The sequence below is a fragment of the Sphaeramia orbicularis genome, chromosome 8 (assembly GCF_902148855.1).
Source record: "Sphaeramia orbicularis chromosome 8, fSphaOr1.1, whole genome shotgun sequence".
Lineage (NCBI taxonomy): Eukaryota > Metazoa > Chordata > Actinopteri > Kurtiformes > Apogonidae > Sphaeramia > Sphaeramia orbicularis.
Window position 1 is genome coordinate 32203219 of NC_043964.1, and position 15195 is coordinate 32218413.

Genomic DNA, 15195 nt, shown 5'->3' on the forward strand with positions numbered 1-15195 from the left:
GTATTGGGCTGTCATCAAGTACGTGTACGACCTTTGCCTTCTTTGGGGTCGGTGACATGGGATGTTCCCATTGTTTTGACTGCTCCTTGGTCTCAGGCTGATAGTGATGGACCCAAGTCTCATCCATAGTCGCAAATCAGCCCAATACTCAAGTTTGTCCATTTTTCAGGAAACACTTAATAAAAAAAGTTCAGGGACCTGTAAAACAGGGAAAAAGATTACTATGACCAAGAAATTTAGTGGATAGGATTAAGATATCTGAAAGATTTTATGGACCAAATGTGGTCTTCATATCTTAACCCTTTCCATGTTAGGCTCAAAACTTTTCAATCACCCCTCGTATATTGCACAAGGTCCTCCTAAAATAAATTAACTAAATTGTAAAAAGTTATCATCCTACAAATACTAACACTTATTTATTTCCTTAGACACCCTAAAAATGGAAAGGAGTTCATCAGTGATGGGTAAGTGAAATATTTTAGCATTTCACACAGTAGTAATGTGTCTAATCATCTAATCTGTTTTTAAATAATATTGCTAAACTCTGTGCCGGCTTAAAAATATACCAGAGATGTTAAAAGTCTGAGACATTGTCAATTTATTGTTCCACCTGATATTTTATTCCATAGGATGGAAGGAAGAACTGACCCATGACAAATGGACAGAGGCTCATGTGAGCTCATGGTTGAGGCACATCGGAATAAAAGAGTGCTACATAAAAAAACTGGAGGTAGAGGAGGTAACAGGACCTGTTCTCTCAAGTCTCTCAAGACAATATTTGAGCAGTACAATTGGAATGAAATCTGGTCAAACTGAACACCTACTTAAGAAAAGAGATGAGCTGATAAAGTCAGAACTGCAGCAACTAAAAACTGGAAGTGATTCATGTGGTAAAAGTGCAGATGGTCAAAAAGAAAGACCCCCAAGGCAGGAATTACACCTTCCTTCACAAAAACCTGACGACAAAACAGAGCAGGAAAAAAGTCCTATAGAATGCAGTGACAACTCTGCTTTTGTTGGAGTAACACTGTCCTCATGTGAATACCGTAAATTTGATGAGGATGAGAAACACTGTAGGTATGTAAAACACAGTGTGCTTCCTCCAGAGACAGGAATTGAAAACCTGATTGTCCCATGTCATGAATACAAGTCACTGGAGACTGCACACACACTCGACTCAAAAAGGCTACAAGCAAAAGTAGCAAGTGAGGTGTTAAGATTTGCATGTGCCTGCATGAACATGCGATCCAATGGGACAATTCATTTTGGTGTCATGGATAAAGTTAAAGGCACGTACAAACATGGAGAAATCATTGGGATTCCTGTTAAAAATAAGGAAGACTTTGTGGATGCATTAGAATATATCGAGAGATCCTTCAGAGATTCAATGCGACAATATGATGCAAGGAAGTGCATAAGACAGCCAAGATTTATTGAAGTTCTGGACAAGCAAACCACAGAGAAAACATTTGTCATTGAATATGATGTTGTGCCAAAAGCCAGCATTGTAAAAGGAAAACTTTATCGTGTTGGCATCCCCAAATTCTCTGAAAATGACAAAAAAGTCAAACTTGAAGACAGGATTCCCTATTGGAGGGTAGGGGCGAACACACCCCGCATTCCTGATGATGATCTTGATGATTTCATTCAAGGACTGAGAGAGAAAGACCAGCAAAGAGAGGAGGCCGAATCTTCAGAAGATCAAAGAACTGTTGACTTTAAGGAGAACCAAAAACGAAAACTCTCCATCCTCTTAACATGTGGCAAAACATACATGGACAACTCTCTGTTTTATATCATTGTGACAAACAAAATTCAACCACAGCAGCTTCAGAGCATCAACTTCTTGATTCACATGAACCTTATTTGTGTTTTTGATTTTGACCCTGATTCAGAGACATGTGGCCTTTGTGGAAAATATATGGAGCACAAAGCTGTAAACTTTCACTCACTTGACAACTATGTAAATGACACCAGATTGGGAATTACCAAGCTTAAAAATCATTTGCAGCTCTTTAGGAAAACAAGCTGGATTTTCTGCAATGGCAGAGGCAATTTCCCTGAAGAAGAACCCTGTGATGAAAATATCTGGATCAGAACTCGCAAAAAGAAACTGAAAAAGGCAGTGTCATTAATCTGCAATGAAATCCTTGACAGGCGGTCATTTGTGGTTGTCTTTCTGCTCATGTCTGATGTTGAGCAGCCACTCGTTGAGACATTCCATGAATTCTACGCAGAAATGAATGGGCATGACTTTTTGACTGTCATATCAGATTCAAGGGAATACTATAAAAAGTGGTCAAGTCTTGCCCAGGTGTCTTGTGAGATGTCTACTCTTAAAGACATCAGCATCGCTGAAATGCCACTGAGTCACATAGATGCCACTGTTCAAAGCATTCAGCTCTCAAAGAGTCAGCCTACCAGGACATTACCAGTCTTTAATGGAGGTGTGTGCTTCTTGAAGTCAGTTGACGAAGATGAGCTTGACTCTTTAGAAGTCATCAGTATTGACCAATGTGATGAAATAAATGTGAAGATTCTGAGAAGGGACCAAATCCAACAAAGGGAAAGATACTTCTATCGTGGTGGAAAGATAGAGTGGATGAACTTCTGGCTAGCTGACAAACACAAGTGTGGGGAAATTATAAAGAGGGATGCTTATGAAGAAGTAAACACAATCCTAACAGAGATTGTACATCGTAGCAAAGCTGTACATACAATTGAGAGTGTGAACATATATCATCATCCTGGCAGTGGTGGAAGTACAGTGGCACGGCAGATCATCTGGACCTGGAGGATGAAAGTACGATGTGCAGTTGTTAATCAAGATAAAGTCATTTCAACTGTGTGTGAACATGCTACAAGATTAAGAGATCATGATGAGAGAGACAAAAACAACTGTTTGCCTGTGCTTTTGCTCTTGGAGGACCAAAGTTCAGAGTACGTGCACGATCTCAGACAGGAGCTCATAAAGAACCTTGCAACCAAAAAAATAAGTCCTTCTGTGTTGTGCTTTATCCTGCTTATTTGCAACAGGTCAGGTGATCCAGAAAGAATGTGCAGAGCATCACCATCCCAAACAGTCGCAATCACACACAGGTTGTCAAGTACAGAAAGGTCTTTGTTTTCAAAAAAGGCTGAGCAATTTAGGTCCCAGTTTCAGGAAGACATCATTCTACCACTTGAGTGGATTCAGTCAAAATACATTGAGGATTTTGTTAAAAACCTTCTGGAAAAAATGGAGCATTCATCACCTATAACACGCCTCATCAGATTTGTGGCTCTCCTGAACTGCTATGTTGACAACTCATTCATTTCTGTGTCACACTGTGAAGCATATCTTGGCATAGCCAACCATGGAAAAAACTATCTCAGTGATGAGGCCAGGCATATTTTCATCCACTTCAGGGATGATTCAACGCACATATCATCTGTACGGATCATTCATCCACTGGTGGCAAAGGAAATTCTGAGGCAGATGTGTGTAAATGTGCCTCAGAGTGTTATTGCCATGGATCTCATTACAGATAAAGTACTTGTCAATCACAGGTTTGGCAGAGACGTGTTTCAGCAGTTCATTAGGGCTCTCTTCATTAGACACAACAAAAAGAGCAGAGGAGACCCTGAAGACACAGCTTTTTCACCTCTTATTGAGCATGTCACCACTGAAGAAGATGGTATACAGAAAGCTGTTGATCTCATGAGAGCTGCTTACTCTGCTTTGGGGAAAGATGGATATGTGGCACAACAGCTTGCCCAGTTCCTTTGCACAAACCTGAGACTTAAAGAGGCTGCTGAATGGGCAGAGAAAGCAAAATGTCTTCTTCCTTGTCATACTTCTGTCCTTGACACTCTGGGCCAAGTGTACAAGAGGTGGTTTTACCACTTGCATGACACACTTGAGGAAAAACAACCTTCAACTGAAACAGGAATTGAAATCATAAGCACTGCACTCAAAGGAATGTCTGCCTTTCAGGCATCTGAAAAGACATTGACAGAGATCGTCAGTATAAACAGTTCATACCATGCAGTAGATGTCGGTTGTAGACTGTTAAAATTCTTATCTGGATTAGATATCTTCTCAAGTAGCACTGGAAAATCTGAGTTGGTGAAGTACTTGTTAACAGAGTACATACCAGAAGACGTTAAAAAACCTTGGCAGGAATTCCATTGGCAGTTGAAACAATTACAGAAGAGGTTGCATCATGCATTTGAGTTTATTTCTGAAGATCTCTGCTACTTTCAAACTGATATTCATGTAAAGGAAGCAGAGGTTGATGCAAGAGATCCAGAACAAGTACCGAGTCCCAGAGAATGGCTGACGAGGAAGGGTACAGTGTACACTGAATTTTTTTGCACAAGACAAGTTGACACCATCCCAGAAAGTAACAGCACTGACATGGCCTGTCCAACTGAACCACTTTCTCCATTCCAAAGACAGATGAAGAGATACCAGCTGGGTGGAGGAAACGTCACATCAATCCTGTCTTTAATTCATGACACAGAACCAGAGAGCGCAAGAGACAAACTTGAGACAATCATCAGCATGCATCCAAAAACCCAAACATGGAATGAACTTGATGAAACAGAACTTGTAAACTTCATCTTTTGCCAAATTGCTCTTAACTGTACTCAGCTTAAGTCCTCAAAGCTTCTCTCCCTTCTAAAACTTCAAGATCTGAGTAAGAGATTTACTACACAAGGCAGAAACATGTCATCAGCAAGTGCCCTCTTCCTTGTCTCTCTTCTGTTTTGGCCTGAGACAAGTGATGAACTGAGTCCTTCCTGCAGCCAGATCCTCTCATCAGCCACTGATGCACTTAAAAGACTCAGTGAGAAAAAATGCCAAAATGCATCACAAAGGAAAAGCAGAATTGTTTTCCACTTCTTTCTAGGAAAGGGAAAGGGTCTCGACAAGATAGTCCACAAAAGTGTTTTTGGGAAGCAGATTAAGGACACCCTGAGTGACAGAAAACTGAAATGGCTTAAAGGGGAGGTTTGGAAAACAAGCGAGGTCGTCCAGTTACTGAAACGCGTTGATGGACGGTCAGAAAAAGGACAACTATTCATCCAAGGTGGAACCAGAGACAGCAGGATTAGGATATTTCCTCAAATTTCTAACACTCTACCACATGGAAATGAAAATGTAACTTTCTATGTGGGCTTTTCATTTGGTGGAGTGTTTGCTTTTGACATCCAAGTAAAGAAGTAACTTCCAGTGGCAACTCTTAACATCTGCAAATACAAGTAGAGCTTTAATTGTTCCTTAAGGACTTTGTTTACATGTTAAATATTTAAGTTCCATGTCTACCTTCTGACTGGTTCATTTCATTTACAATGTTCCAAAAAGTGAAAGAGTGTAGTGCATTAGTTTTTATGTAATTCTGCTGACAAACCAACTAGCAAATGGATACAGATGAAAACACAACAGAAGTAATGCATCTTTGAATTTATATTATTTGAACTCTATTTAATGATCTGACAAATATAGAATGGCCAAAGGTCAAAATGTCCCTGATGTATGTAAAATAAAAAGCATTACGATGCAATTACTAATTCGACATTTAGCTGTTGACCATACTTTATGCTCAAGGGAATCATAGTAGTTTAATAAAAATATATAAAAGTGTATATGTAGAAGTGCATGTGTGGGTTCATATATGAATGTATGTATGTACATAGTGTTAAATATTGTTAGCCTCATAGCATAATTGTCAGGTCATAGCCAATGATGCAAAATGAAGCAGCAGTGTTGTGAGAGTTAAGTTATGTACATCTCACAATTTGGCCAAAATTATGACTTTTCTATTATTACGCTATGAGGCAAATGCCACTGTGACCTGTAAGTTGCAATGCACATGTGTAAATGAGGCATAATATTGATCTTCAGAAATGTCAGGTTAAATCATGGTTGCTGTATCACATATTTTAGCATGATTGCACTTGAATAATGTTAACACTTTTCTTTTTAATGTTTGTCTTTAGTGTTTTTTATATGAGCCTGTCAAAGAAGAGTTTCTGTAACTCATAACCAAGTTTATCTATTGTTTTGTGACATGATAGCTTGTAATTATAAACATGTTCATAATGTAATTTTACTGTTTTGTATTAAAATATTGAGAAAAATTTGGAGTTTATCATTTATAAGTTACTCATTACCAAATGCAGAATGAAAGTCACAGTAACAGATCCATGTAGATGCTTTATGTCAGTTCATACACAGCTATGTTTTATTCCAACCAAAGGATAAATATTAGTTTCTGCTGACTGAAAGATCAGCCGAGTGGAATACTACATTTAAAAATGGGAAAATGATGGGAAACATGAGACATTTCAAGGTTTATGAACAGGTTTTATTCAGATAAAAACAGCAAATACACAGAAACTGGTAAAATAATCCAACCAATCCCTAACGAGTCTTTTGAGTAAAATATTCAAGACTGACCTGCGATGTTTTTATGTAATCTGACATAACATCCCACCACTTAAATCCTCCAACACATCCAAGACACCCCAATACAATTAAACTCTTAAAAAGAAAATGTCATTAAGTAGAGTTGGAAGCTATTGCTGTTTCTTTTTTGTAACTTCCATAACATTTTAATGTCAATTTGACATTTTACACAATGAAGTCATTATGCATTCTTCAAGATGAGCTGGAAAAATATTTGACCAAGGTGTAAGTGAACCCATACTTACCGAAGACGACTGTATTTACTCATGCAGAACTTGGTTGCTGACTTTCACATAAGTTATTAATTACAATCACTATGTTAAGGTGCTGATGGCATTAATTAAAACCAAAATATTCAAGCCCAAAATGTATGAGGACATTTTGGCCCCGAAAACAAATATTGTTGTGGGTTTATTAATTTCTTTTCAAAAATACCCCCATGTTAGAAATAAAGATGTCACTATTTGTGGACACAAAATAAAGTTGAAGGAAATCATAGCAGTGGTACTTACAGTTTTAACTAACCTGTGACTGGTAGATTCTCCTTCATGTAAGTAGTTAAATGCAAATGCTCAAGTGAGGAAAGCTGAATGAAACAAACAGGATTAAGTGGAAAAACCATTTTGTAATCTCAAATACCTCTTACCAGCAAAAAGTGAACGTATACATATATAGCTGACAGACTGCTGATGGTATTTATGTGGGCATCAAACAGCTGATTTGACTTTTGACCAAACCATTAATATCTGAACAATGAATCACTGTGGACTGGTTAATAACCAAAGCTTCAATGGGAGTAAAGTTTAATTAACAGCTCTAATACTTAAGTATAGAGCTATTACATCAAAACAGAGCTTCCTGAAGTTCTCACCGGTCAATGGAAAAACAAGTTGAATGGCATAGAAGAGCAGAATATCATTTACATGAGCCAACATGCCTGAAGAAAATGGTTCCTAAATGCAACAACACAAACAAGGGCCTTCACCAAACTTGCTGCAAGTTTGGGGACTTTGAGATCCAACAGCGTTGAAGCTGTGAGGGCCCCTGGTAATGAATGAGAAGACAAAAAATGGTGAGACTTGCCTCAGGCTGAAACAGGGCTACACTGAGACAGGGCCTCAGCCAGTCCCCCATGGCATTGCTACAGGGAGAAGAGAAATTTGGGTTTTAGCACTATGGCCACTAGCAACCCGGATATGCAGCTGTACAATGCACTCAGTGTGTCAAAGTCCAGTCTACCAGTGCCATGTACAGAGCATCAGTATGATAACACAATACACCTCTTATACAGTAGTAAAAAGAAAACATTACCTTAAACATATCCAACATTTATCTGTCTTTTTAACTCAACAAACATTTTAAAGTAGACGTTCACATTTCAGCTCACATCTGTTTTAATTGTTCATTTTGAAGACACACAAAAGTACAAACCTGCTGTGACGTCTTTTTCCCCATTCACGTCCCGCAAAGAAGAGTCTTAAATTTTTGCCAAATTTTATTACAGTACAGTGTTACAGCAGTACATATCATTTCATGTAATAATCACTTTACTCCATCTATTTACCTTTAAGGGGGTACCTTCCTATTTAGATGAATAAAGTATGACTATGAAACACAATGAACATATAAACAGTTAGTTGAAGCCCTCACCAAACAAAGTTGGGGACACAAAGTCCAACAGCACCTGCGTGCTGTGAAGGCCTCACTGTTTAGCTGAGAACAGAAATGTATTTACATAAAACTTGCCTTGGTACAGGGTGGGTACTGCCCATGTAACTCCAGCGCCTTCACAACACTACGAACCATATCTACTACACTTCTATACACCTAAATGAAACATGAGAAGGAAAAAAGCCACAGAACAGAGATGGTTGGAAACAACAGTTCATAGTCTTGGTTAGGTACAGTGTAAATATTTCCCATGCGCTCTGTGATGTATTTATAGCTCTTTTTTTTTTTGCTGTTTATTCAGTGTCTCTTCCTCATAGCTGTAGTAGAATAAACAGTACGTCGTGGTACTAAAATACCAACACTGGTTTGTCTACTAGAAGCTGAGGACATTAGAAAAGGGTTGAGTGTCCAAACCTATAGAAGAGAGGAGAGCAGGCTTCAGTAGCGGCCTCCAGGAGACATGACTGGGGGTCTCATACCCATGGATGGTCGTGGGGGGGCTCCTTGGTACCCCGGGGGAACCACAGGAGGGGCCTGTCCAAATGAGGGCAGACCTCCTGGCATGTAGCCTGGCATCCCATGGGGTGGGCCGCCATACTGGCCTGCAGGAACACAGGTTTATTGGCTTTTAAAACAACAATCCACAGCAAGAACCGTACTGGTTTTACTGTAGGAAAATGTTTACATGCTGATACTTGAGTGATAAACTGGGATAGTGGGATCGGACATTTAGGTCTCAGAAATATAACAACCATCACTTTCTGAATCACAGCTTATCTGCAGCAAAGCTCTTTAATTACTCAGCTTGTACAGTCATGTGTTCAAGATGCCCTGCTGCTGGAAATAAAACGAAGGATGATTATGGGATGCCAACACCTTGTTTCTATGATGTACGAAAAGATTCAATCTTTGTATCTTTCCTTGTTCTTTTGTCAACTAGCACTTGTTTGCAACATTTTTTTTTTATTAATCATCATTAATGAGAGTGTATATCAGAAATGATTTCCTACAATGTGGATAAGTAACTCAATGGCCTTGGTGGGCTTTATCAAATTGCACTTTACCATTTAAGTTTGGGGGGGTTATTCTTATTTCCGCAAATACAGAAAAATAACTTCAATGCTGACAGTTTTGATGACTTGATTTGTACAGAAATGTATATTTGACAGGAGAGAACTAAAAGCACACTATTGTATTTGAATTTTGCTTCATTTGTGTTTGCCTACAATTATGTGATTTTACATTTACATATCCATTATTCTGCTTTTCAATCTTAAAGATCAAAAAAAGATTAAAGAAAAAAATCCAGGGACAGAACCATGCCTATACAAATGCTGTTAGCATAGTTTCCTTGTAGTAGTGAATTGGTCTTCTTACTTTTGTTCATTGTGGGTCTTTCATGCCTGAGGATGGCGTTGTGTGCACTTTAAAATCATTTTCTCTTATTTAAAAACATCAAAAATAGTAGTTTCCATAAAGACTTGTGTTTAAAGAACTGCAGAAGGAGGCCAAAATCAGGCTGATGCTGCATTCATGTCATTTCCTTTGTAGAAGCAGCTGAGTGAAAAAACCCTGTGCAACTTGTAATTTCAAGTGGGAGCTACTGGGTATTTATCTCAAAACAGACTGCATATCTGTATCTATCGTTATCTACCACAGTCTTATTATCAAACTGTGAGACTTAAAGATGAGCACAATTTAAAAGTTCGGTTAAAGAACAGTGATGAGTTTGACCTGAACCGACCGTCAACATTTACTCTAATTAACATATTTGATCACATGGTGTATACCAGGTATGGGATGCCTCATGCCAGGTTGCTGAGTTCCCATCATGCCTCCCAGGGATCCCACTGATGAGCCAGAAGCAGAGGCCTGGCCTTGGTGAGCTATACTGCACTGATATCTGGGCAACTGAGCTCGCAATTCCTCCTACAGGACAGAGAAAACAAAAAGCAGAGGTGGACATGAATTTATGAAGCTCAACTACAATAAAAAAATCAAGGAAAAGTCATTTGTTTTAATGCTGCTGTCAGAAAATTTAATTATTACTTTGTTTAACAGACTGGTTTTCATCAAAAAAGTGTTACTACTTACTGTAAAAAAGAAAAGTAAATAGAGAGACAGTTCAAGCTGGACTACTTACCAGTGAGATATCCTCATCAGGGTGGATCAACTTACTGGTTGCACTGGATGTGGTAAGGGTGGCAGGCTTACTGGTCACGGTAGAGGGAGGTTTGGAGACTGTGCTGCTGCCACCGTTGGGGCTGGACACAGCTGCACTGGCCTGAGTGTAAGCTGGGAACGTGGGCTTTGAGGGGTCAGATGAGGTAGAGGGGGGAGGGTGGGAGGACCCTAACACTGTCTGCTGACTCTGAAGGGGGAGGGAGAGGAAAACACATTAGAGAGACTCAGCTGTAAGACATTTGAGTTTCACACAGTACATTTTAGTCATTCCTTAAGATTACTCCCATGATTCAGTGCTGTCAGACGTTTTATAGACGTTAATGCCCGTAACCACATACCCCTCTTCATTTTAATTTCAGTTAAATTCAAGACAAAAACTGCAGAAAATTACTTTTTAGATGCCACAAGAATGAACTGTGCCATGCCAATCTGTACTCCCACTGCACTGGTTTTGTTGGCTAAACAATTTTATATTAATTAAGAGAGCAAAGGATGAAAGCAAAATGCAGTCGTATATGGTTAATGAAAGAGATGAACACAGCAGACTGCTCAGGTTGGATGGAATGTTTTGATGGAACGTCCAAGTTGCATTTAGATCCACATTACAACGATTTTGTGTTTAACGTCTGGCAATCATATCAATCACAAAAGATGGCATGTCTATTAAACAAGTGGTGTTATTAGTCACTATTTCACCTTACTATTGTTCTTACACACATAGTAGAGTAACCTTTAAAGTATGACTAAATGAATCCTAATTTCTTAAACCTCCAACATAACAAATCGAACAGAGCATGCTGCTTATCCTACAGCGCTTAAGACAAAAAGAAAGAAACCTGCATGTTTTACTTTTTGATTTTGCTGAAGTGATGAAGGCAGTTTTTTTAGCATTTTTCTAATGCTGCAGATTTAAATGAAAACAAAAGCAAAGAAAAGTATATAGCTCGAAATTACAAACCATTTGATGTGGTTTCTAAATCCTTTGGCAAATAAAATCAAATGAATTTGGGCAATATGCTCAAATACACCACAAGCAAACTACATACACTTGTGTGCATGCCAATTGAAATACTGTAGGTTATCAGACTGGTGCAGACAGACAGCTGCGTACTTGTGTAGTGATAGGAAACAGAGCGTTAGGGGAGTTGGACTGAGAGTCTGCACTTGACGAGCCTGCACTTGTACTTGCAACCCGACTGCCCATCTGTAGCACAGGAAAAGAGTAAAGATAGCAAACGTAAATAAAATAATCCTTCAGTTCAAAGAATTTCTGTTTGACGGCACAGGGAGCAGCCTTTATTCAAGAGGAGACGGAGGCTTCGTTTGGCCCTTTCAGAATGCACGAGGAGAAGACTCTGCAGAGGGAGGTTGATGTTACCTGTCCAGCACTGGGGAAAAGAGGCTTTGTGACATCAGGCTGGGTTGAAGGGGCAGTGGCAGCAGAAACAGCAGGTCTAGTCAGCACATTTACAGCAGGAGGCACCTGAGCCATGTGTGCCATGCCGGGACGGTGGCCCACTGCAGGGGGCATACCTAAAAACAACACAACAAATTCATTATAAAAGTCACAACAACATTCTGGATCAAATCTCAGAAATCTGGAGAAAATAATTCAAACAGAGGTAATGACTTGAAAATAAATGCAAGTGAGAAGTTTCTAGAACCATCTGCTGACAGGGCATTACCTGGTGGCACACCTGGAATCATTGGAGGAATCCCTGCCCCTGGAGGCATCATCCCACCCATTGGTATCATCCTAAATACATCAGGATAAATGCTTGTGTTTAGAATAAAATATATAGTGAATATGGTATTAATAAAAAAACAAACAAACAAAAACAACAGTCAAGTATAAGAAGGACAGAAAAGCACTTACCCTGGGGGCATCCCTGGGATTACAGGAGGCATTCCTGGAATCATGGGCGGCACACCTGGCATCATCGGAGGAATTCCTAAAACACAAATGAATTTTTATAAACTTCAATGTGTCACACATAAGTTATTAATTATACACTTTAAACCATCCATTCCCAAGGCCTGGACCATGACCCACAAGTAGCACAGAACATTTTAACAGGGTTGTCTCAAAAAGTAACAATTAAAGTATTTCAAGAAAATTATAACCATCATTAGCTTGGTACATGTTTCTGATACCACTGAATGTGTATATTGTCCTGATTATCACTAACCATAGTATGAAAGGGTATTGTGTTTTCTATGAATTGAAGTTGTGATGCGTCAAACATGTACAATTCGTTAACATAACTAGTTTATCTATTTAACATAACATTAATAGGTGATACAAACATTTATTGTAAATTCAATTGTAAATATAAAATTCCCTCCAATCCACAAATCGTTTGCATTCTGACATATCCTGTCTGCACTTTATCCACCATATCCATATGGTCACGTTTACATCCTCTGTGGACAGTTCTTTATTTTTCCAATGCTGTATTTATATAACATTTTTCCTTTTTAATTTTTTTTTGAGGTTTCATTGGTTGTGTAAAAGTGTTGTGTAATCATGCTGCTCATACAAGCCTTTAAAATACCTCCTGGGGACCAATAACATTTTTTGAATTGAAAATTATTGTAAGAATTTCACTTATTTTATTTTTATGAATGAATTTGCTCTTCTCAAAAATTTACTGCAATGGTCTGGTCTGTTACTTAAAAAAATATATCCCCAAGAAAAAAAAATGTTTGGATGTCACTGCCCTAAAATATGCGTTATACTTCAATGGATATCAATATTCCTGTCATTCTCATTTGATACTATAGTAATAGCCTTATCTGCCCCAGGTTAATAGTTAAGTAAAGACATTTTAAAGGAAGTCACACAATCCCACCTGAGTAGCCCCCTGGGGGTAATCCTGGAGCACCAGAACCAGGAGGCATGCCAGGCTGTGTCATAGGGGGGATAAAGCCTGGCTGGGTCTGGCCTGCAGAAGACTGCTGGAAGGAGGGTCCGGCCTCATCATCTTCATCATACTCATCAGAGTCATCCTGATTCTGCTTTTTCTTCTGAGTCTCTGAAAATAGAGACCCAAAGCTGAATTAGTACCTTAATATACCACAACTGTTAAACACATACACTAGATATGAGATCATGCTGATGATGATACCTTGGTTTTTTTGTTCTAACACTCTTCTTCTCTCTTCCATATCTTTCTCTGGAATACCCTCCATGCCATATATTTCCAGTTCAATATCAGTTCTTCCAGGTATTGCATTGGGAACTCCATCAATGGTTTCTTTGTGTACCTAAAATGAAAGCACAGTCAAAAACTTAGCTCACTGAAACGCTTGGTAATTGTATTACTTACATTAGTGGTTTGCATTCCTGCTTCCTTACCTGCATGCAGTGGATTGCAAGCCCAGGTCCAGTGTACAACTTTTTATGACAAATGTGGCATTTAAAATGTTTGGCCTTCTGATGTTGAATAAGAATCTTTTCATCATCAAAATCCCTGTTGCAATACCTGTGTTCGTGGTTAAGGAAACAACTTCAGTCCATACAAATGTAACCAACGAATAATAAAATCCATCTTAATCCGAACGTTTTCTATATTTATTTAAAACACATACTGCAACATCTATCTTTCTTGCACTTTCTATTGAATTATCCATCTAACACAAATGATATAAAGGTCAGCTAAGTCATATATCAAAACCCTGCAAGACATTTAATTGTTATTTTTAGACGCTCCGGTTTATTTACCGTTAGCTTGAAGGAAAATAGGACGTTATCTACCGTAGGAATAATTCAGAGTAAAACATATTATAAAACTAAATACAAGACACGAAAAGGATACCAGCACCAAGGCTTCATTTGCTTTTTCTTCTTTCTTCCCATGGTTTATTTGTTGTCAGTTTACTGCCAGCTAATCCAGTTCTTTAAAAACAGACAGCAAGCTAGTTAGCTAACAGCCCGACTGAAGCGGAAGAAACTGAAGATGGCGTTAGTGTTTACGTCAATGGGTGTTACGGCCTTAATGCGCCCCCTGGTGGACATAGTTCTTAGTTCATTTGCTTAATAAAAAAAAATAAAAAAATAGAAATGTAATTTAACCCGTAGTGACCCCTCAGGCCATTATTACACACAACATATTTATGATTTTTCTTTTATGTCAGTCTTACAGAATATGGTTTATATTTATGCAAGAACGTTTCTTTATTGACATATATTTTTCATGTAATGTCATTTACTCATACAGGTCTATTACACTTCAGACACTTTTTACACCCTCTCCTATAATTTCATCATATTTTTTTTTTCTGTTATAAATGTCTTTAACCACTTCAGTCCTGCTCAGAACTACCAAATGTTCAATAAGTTTCAGGATTTTAACCCTCTGAATACGTGAATATTTTCCATATAATACATTGTGGAGGGATGTGGTGTTGGTAGTTTTACACCAGAGACTTGGATATGTGAAAGATTGGCAATAACACTGATTTCATTGCATTAGCAGTTTTTGTTCAGTGCCAAAAAAAATGTCTCATTGAATTGAAACCACAATTTTTAATCTGATATTTAGAAAAAATAAATAAATACTAATGCAGTGAAATCAATCTTGTTGCTACTTTGTGATATATCCAAGTAACGCCCTACCCACCACTACTGATATATTTGTTTTTCGTACATAATATTGACATCGTGGTATCCAAACTGGTATTTAAAGTGTTAAAATCCTGACAATTATTGAGCATTTGCTAGTGTTTAGCAGAGCTGAAGTGGTTTAGGAGGAACATGCAGGAAAAAAACAGGAAAGAATATTGACATATAATGATTATATAGCAGGTTTTGTGCATGCACATTTTCAGCTCAACCATAAACGTATTGTTGAATTATCCAGTGTATTTGCCTTTACTTACTGACA

General features: G+C 38.3%; 2 protein-coding genes across 7 annotated transcripts; one reads left to right on the forward strand and one right to left on the reverse strand.

Moving 5' to 3' along the window:
• Positions 1-434: 434 nt before the first annotated feature.
• LOC115424278 (sterile alpha motif domain-containing protein 9-like) lies at positions 435-5996 on the forward strand. The gene is made up of 2 exons (XM_030141436.1): positions 435-464; positions 630-5996. The coding sequence occupies exons 1-2, from the start codon at positions 440-442 to the stop codon at positions 5210-5212; spliced, it is 4608 nt and encodes a 1535-aa protein (XP_029997296.1). The 5' UTR covers positions 435-439; the 3' UTR covers positions 5213-5996.
• A 335-nt stretch (positions 5997-6331) lies between these two features.
• Positions 6332-14286, reverse strand: LOC115424173 (BUB3-interacting and GLEBS motif-containing protein ZNF207-like). Of its 6 annotated transcripts, XR_003936061.1 has the most exons (13): positions 14128-14285; positions 13668-13794; positions 13438-13576; positions 13162-13344; positions 12186-12261; positions 11995-12065; positions 11688-11842; positions 11421-11513; positions 10269-10496; positions 9916-10054; positions 8540-8727; positions 8201-8281; positions 6332-7595 (listed from the first exon to the last, which is right to left on the reverse strand). XR_003936061.1 is itself a non-coding variant. In XM_030141277.1 (12 exons), the coding sequence occupies exons 1-11, from the start codon at positions 14166-14168 to the stop codon at positions 8564-8566; spliced, it is 1416 nt and encodes a 471-aa protein (XP_029997137.1). In that variant the 5' UTR covers positions 14169-14285; the 3' UTR covers positions 6332-8281; positions 8540-8563. The 6 variants fall into 6 exon arrangements, 5 of the variants coding, with proteins under 5 accessions (XP_029997137.1, XP_029997138.1, XP_029997136.1 ...); XM_030141277.1 differs by having other exon boundaries at positions 6332-8281; XM_030141278.1 differs by having other exon boundaries at positions 6332-8727; positions 12007-12065; positions 14128-14286.
• Between the last annotated feature and the right edge of the window lie 909 nt (positions 14287-15195).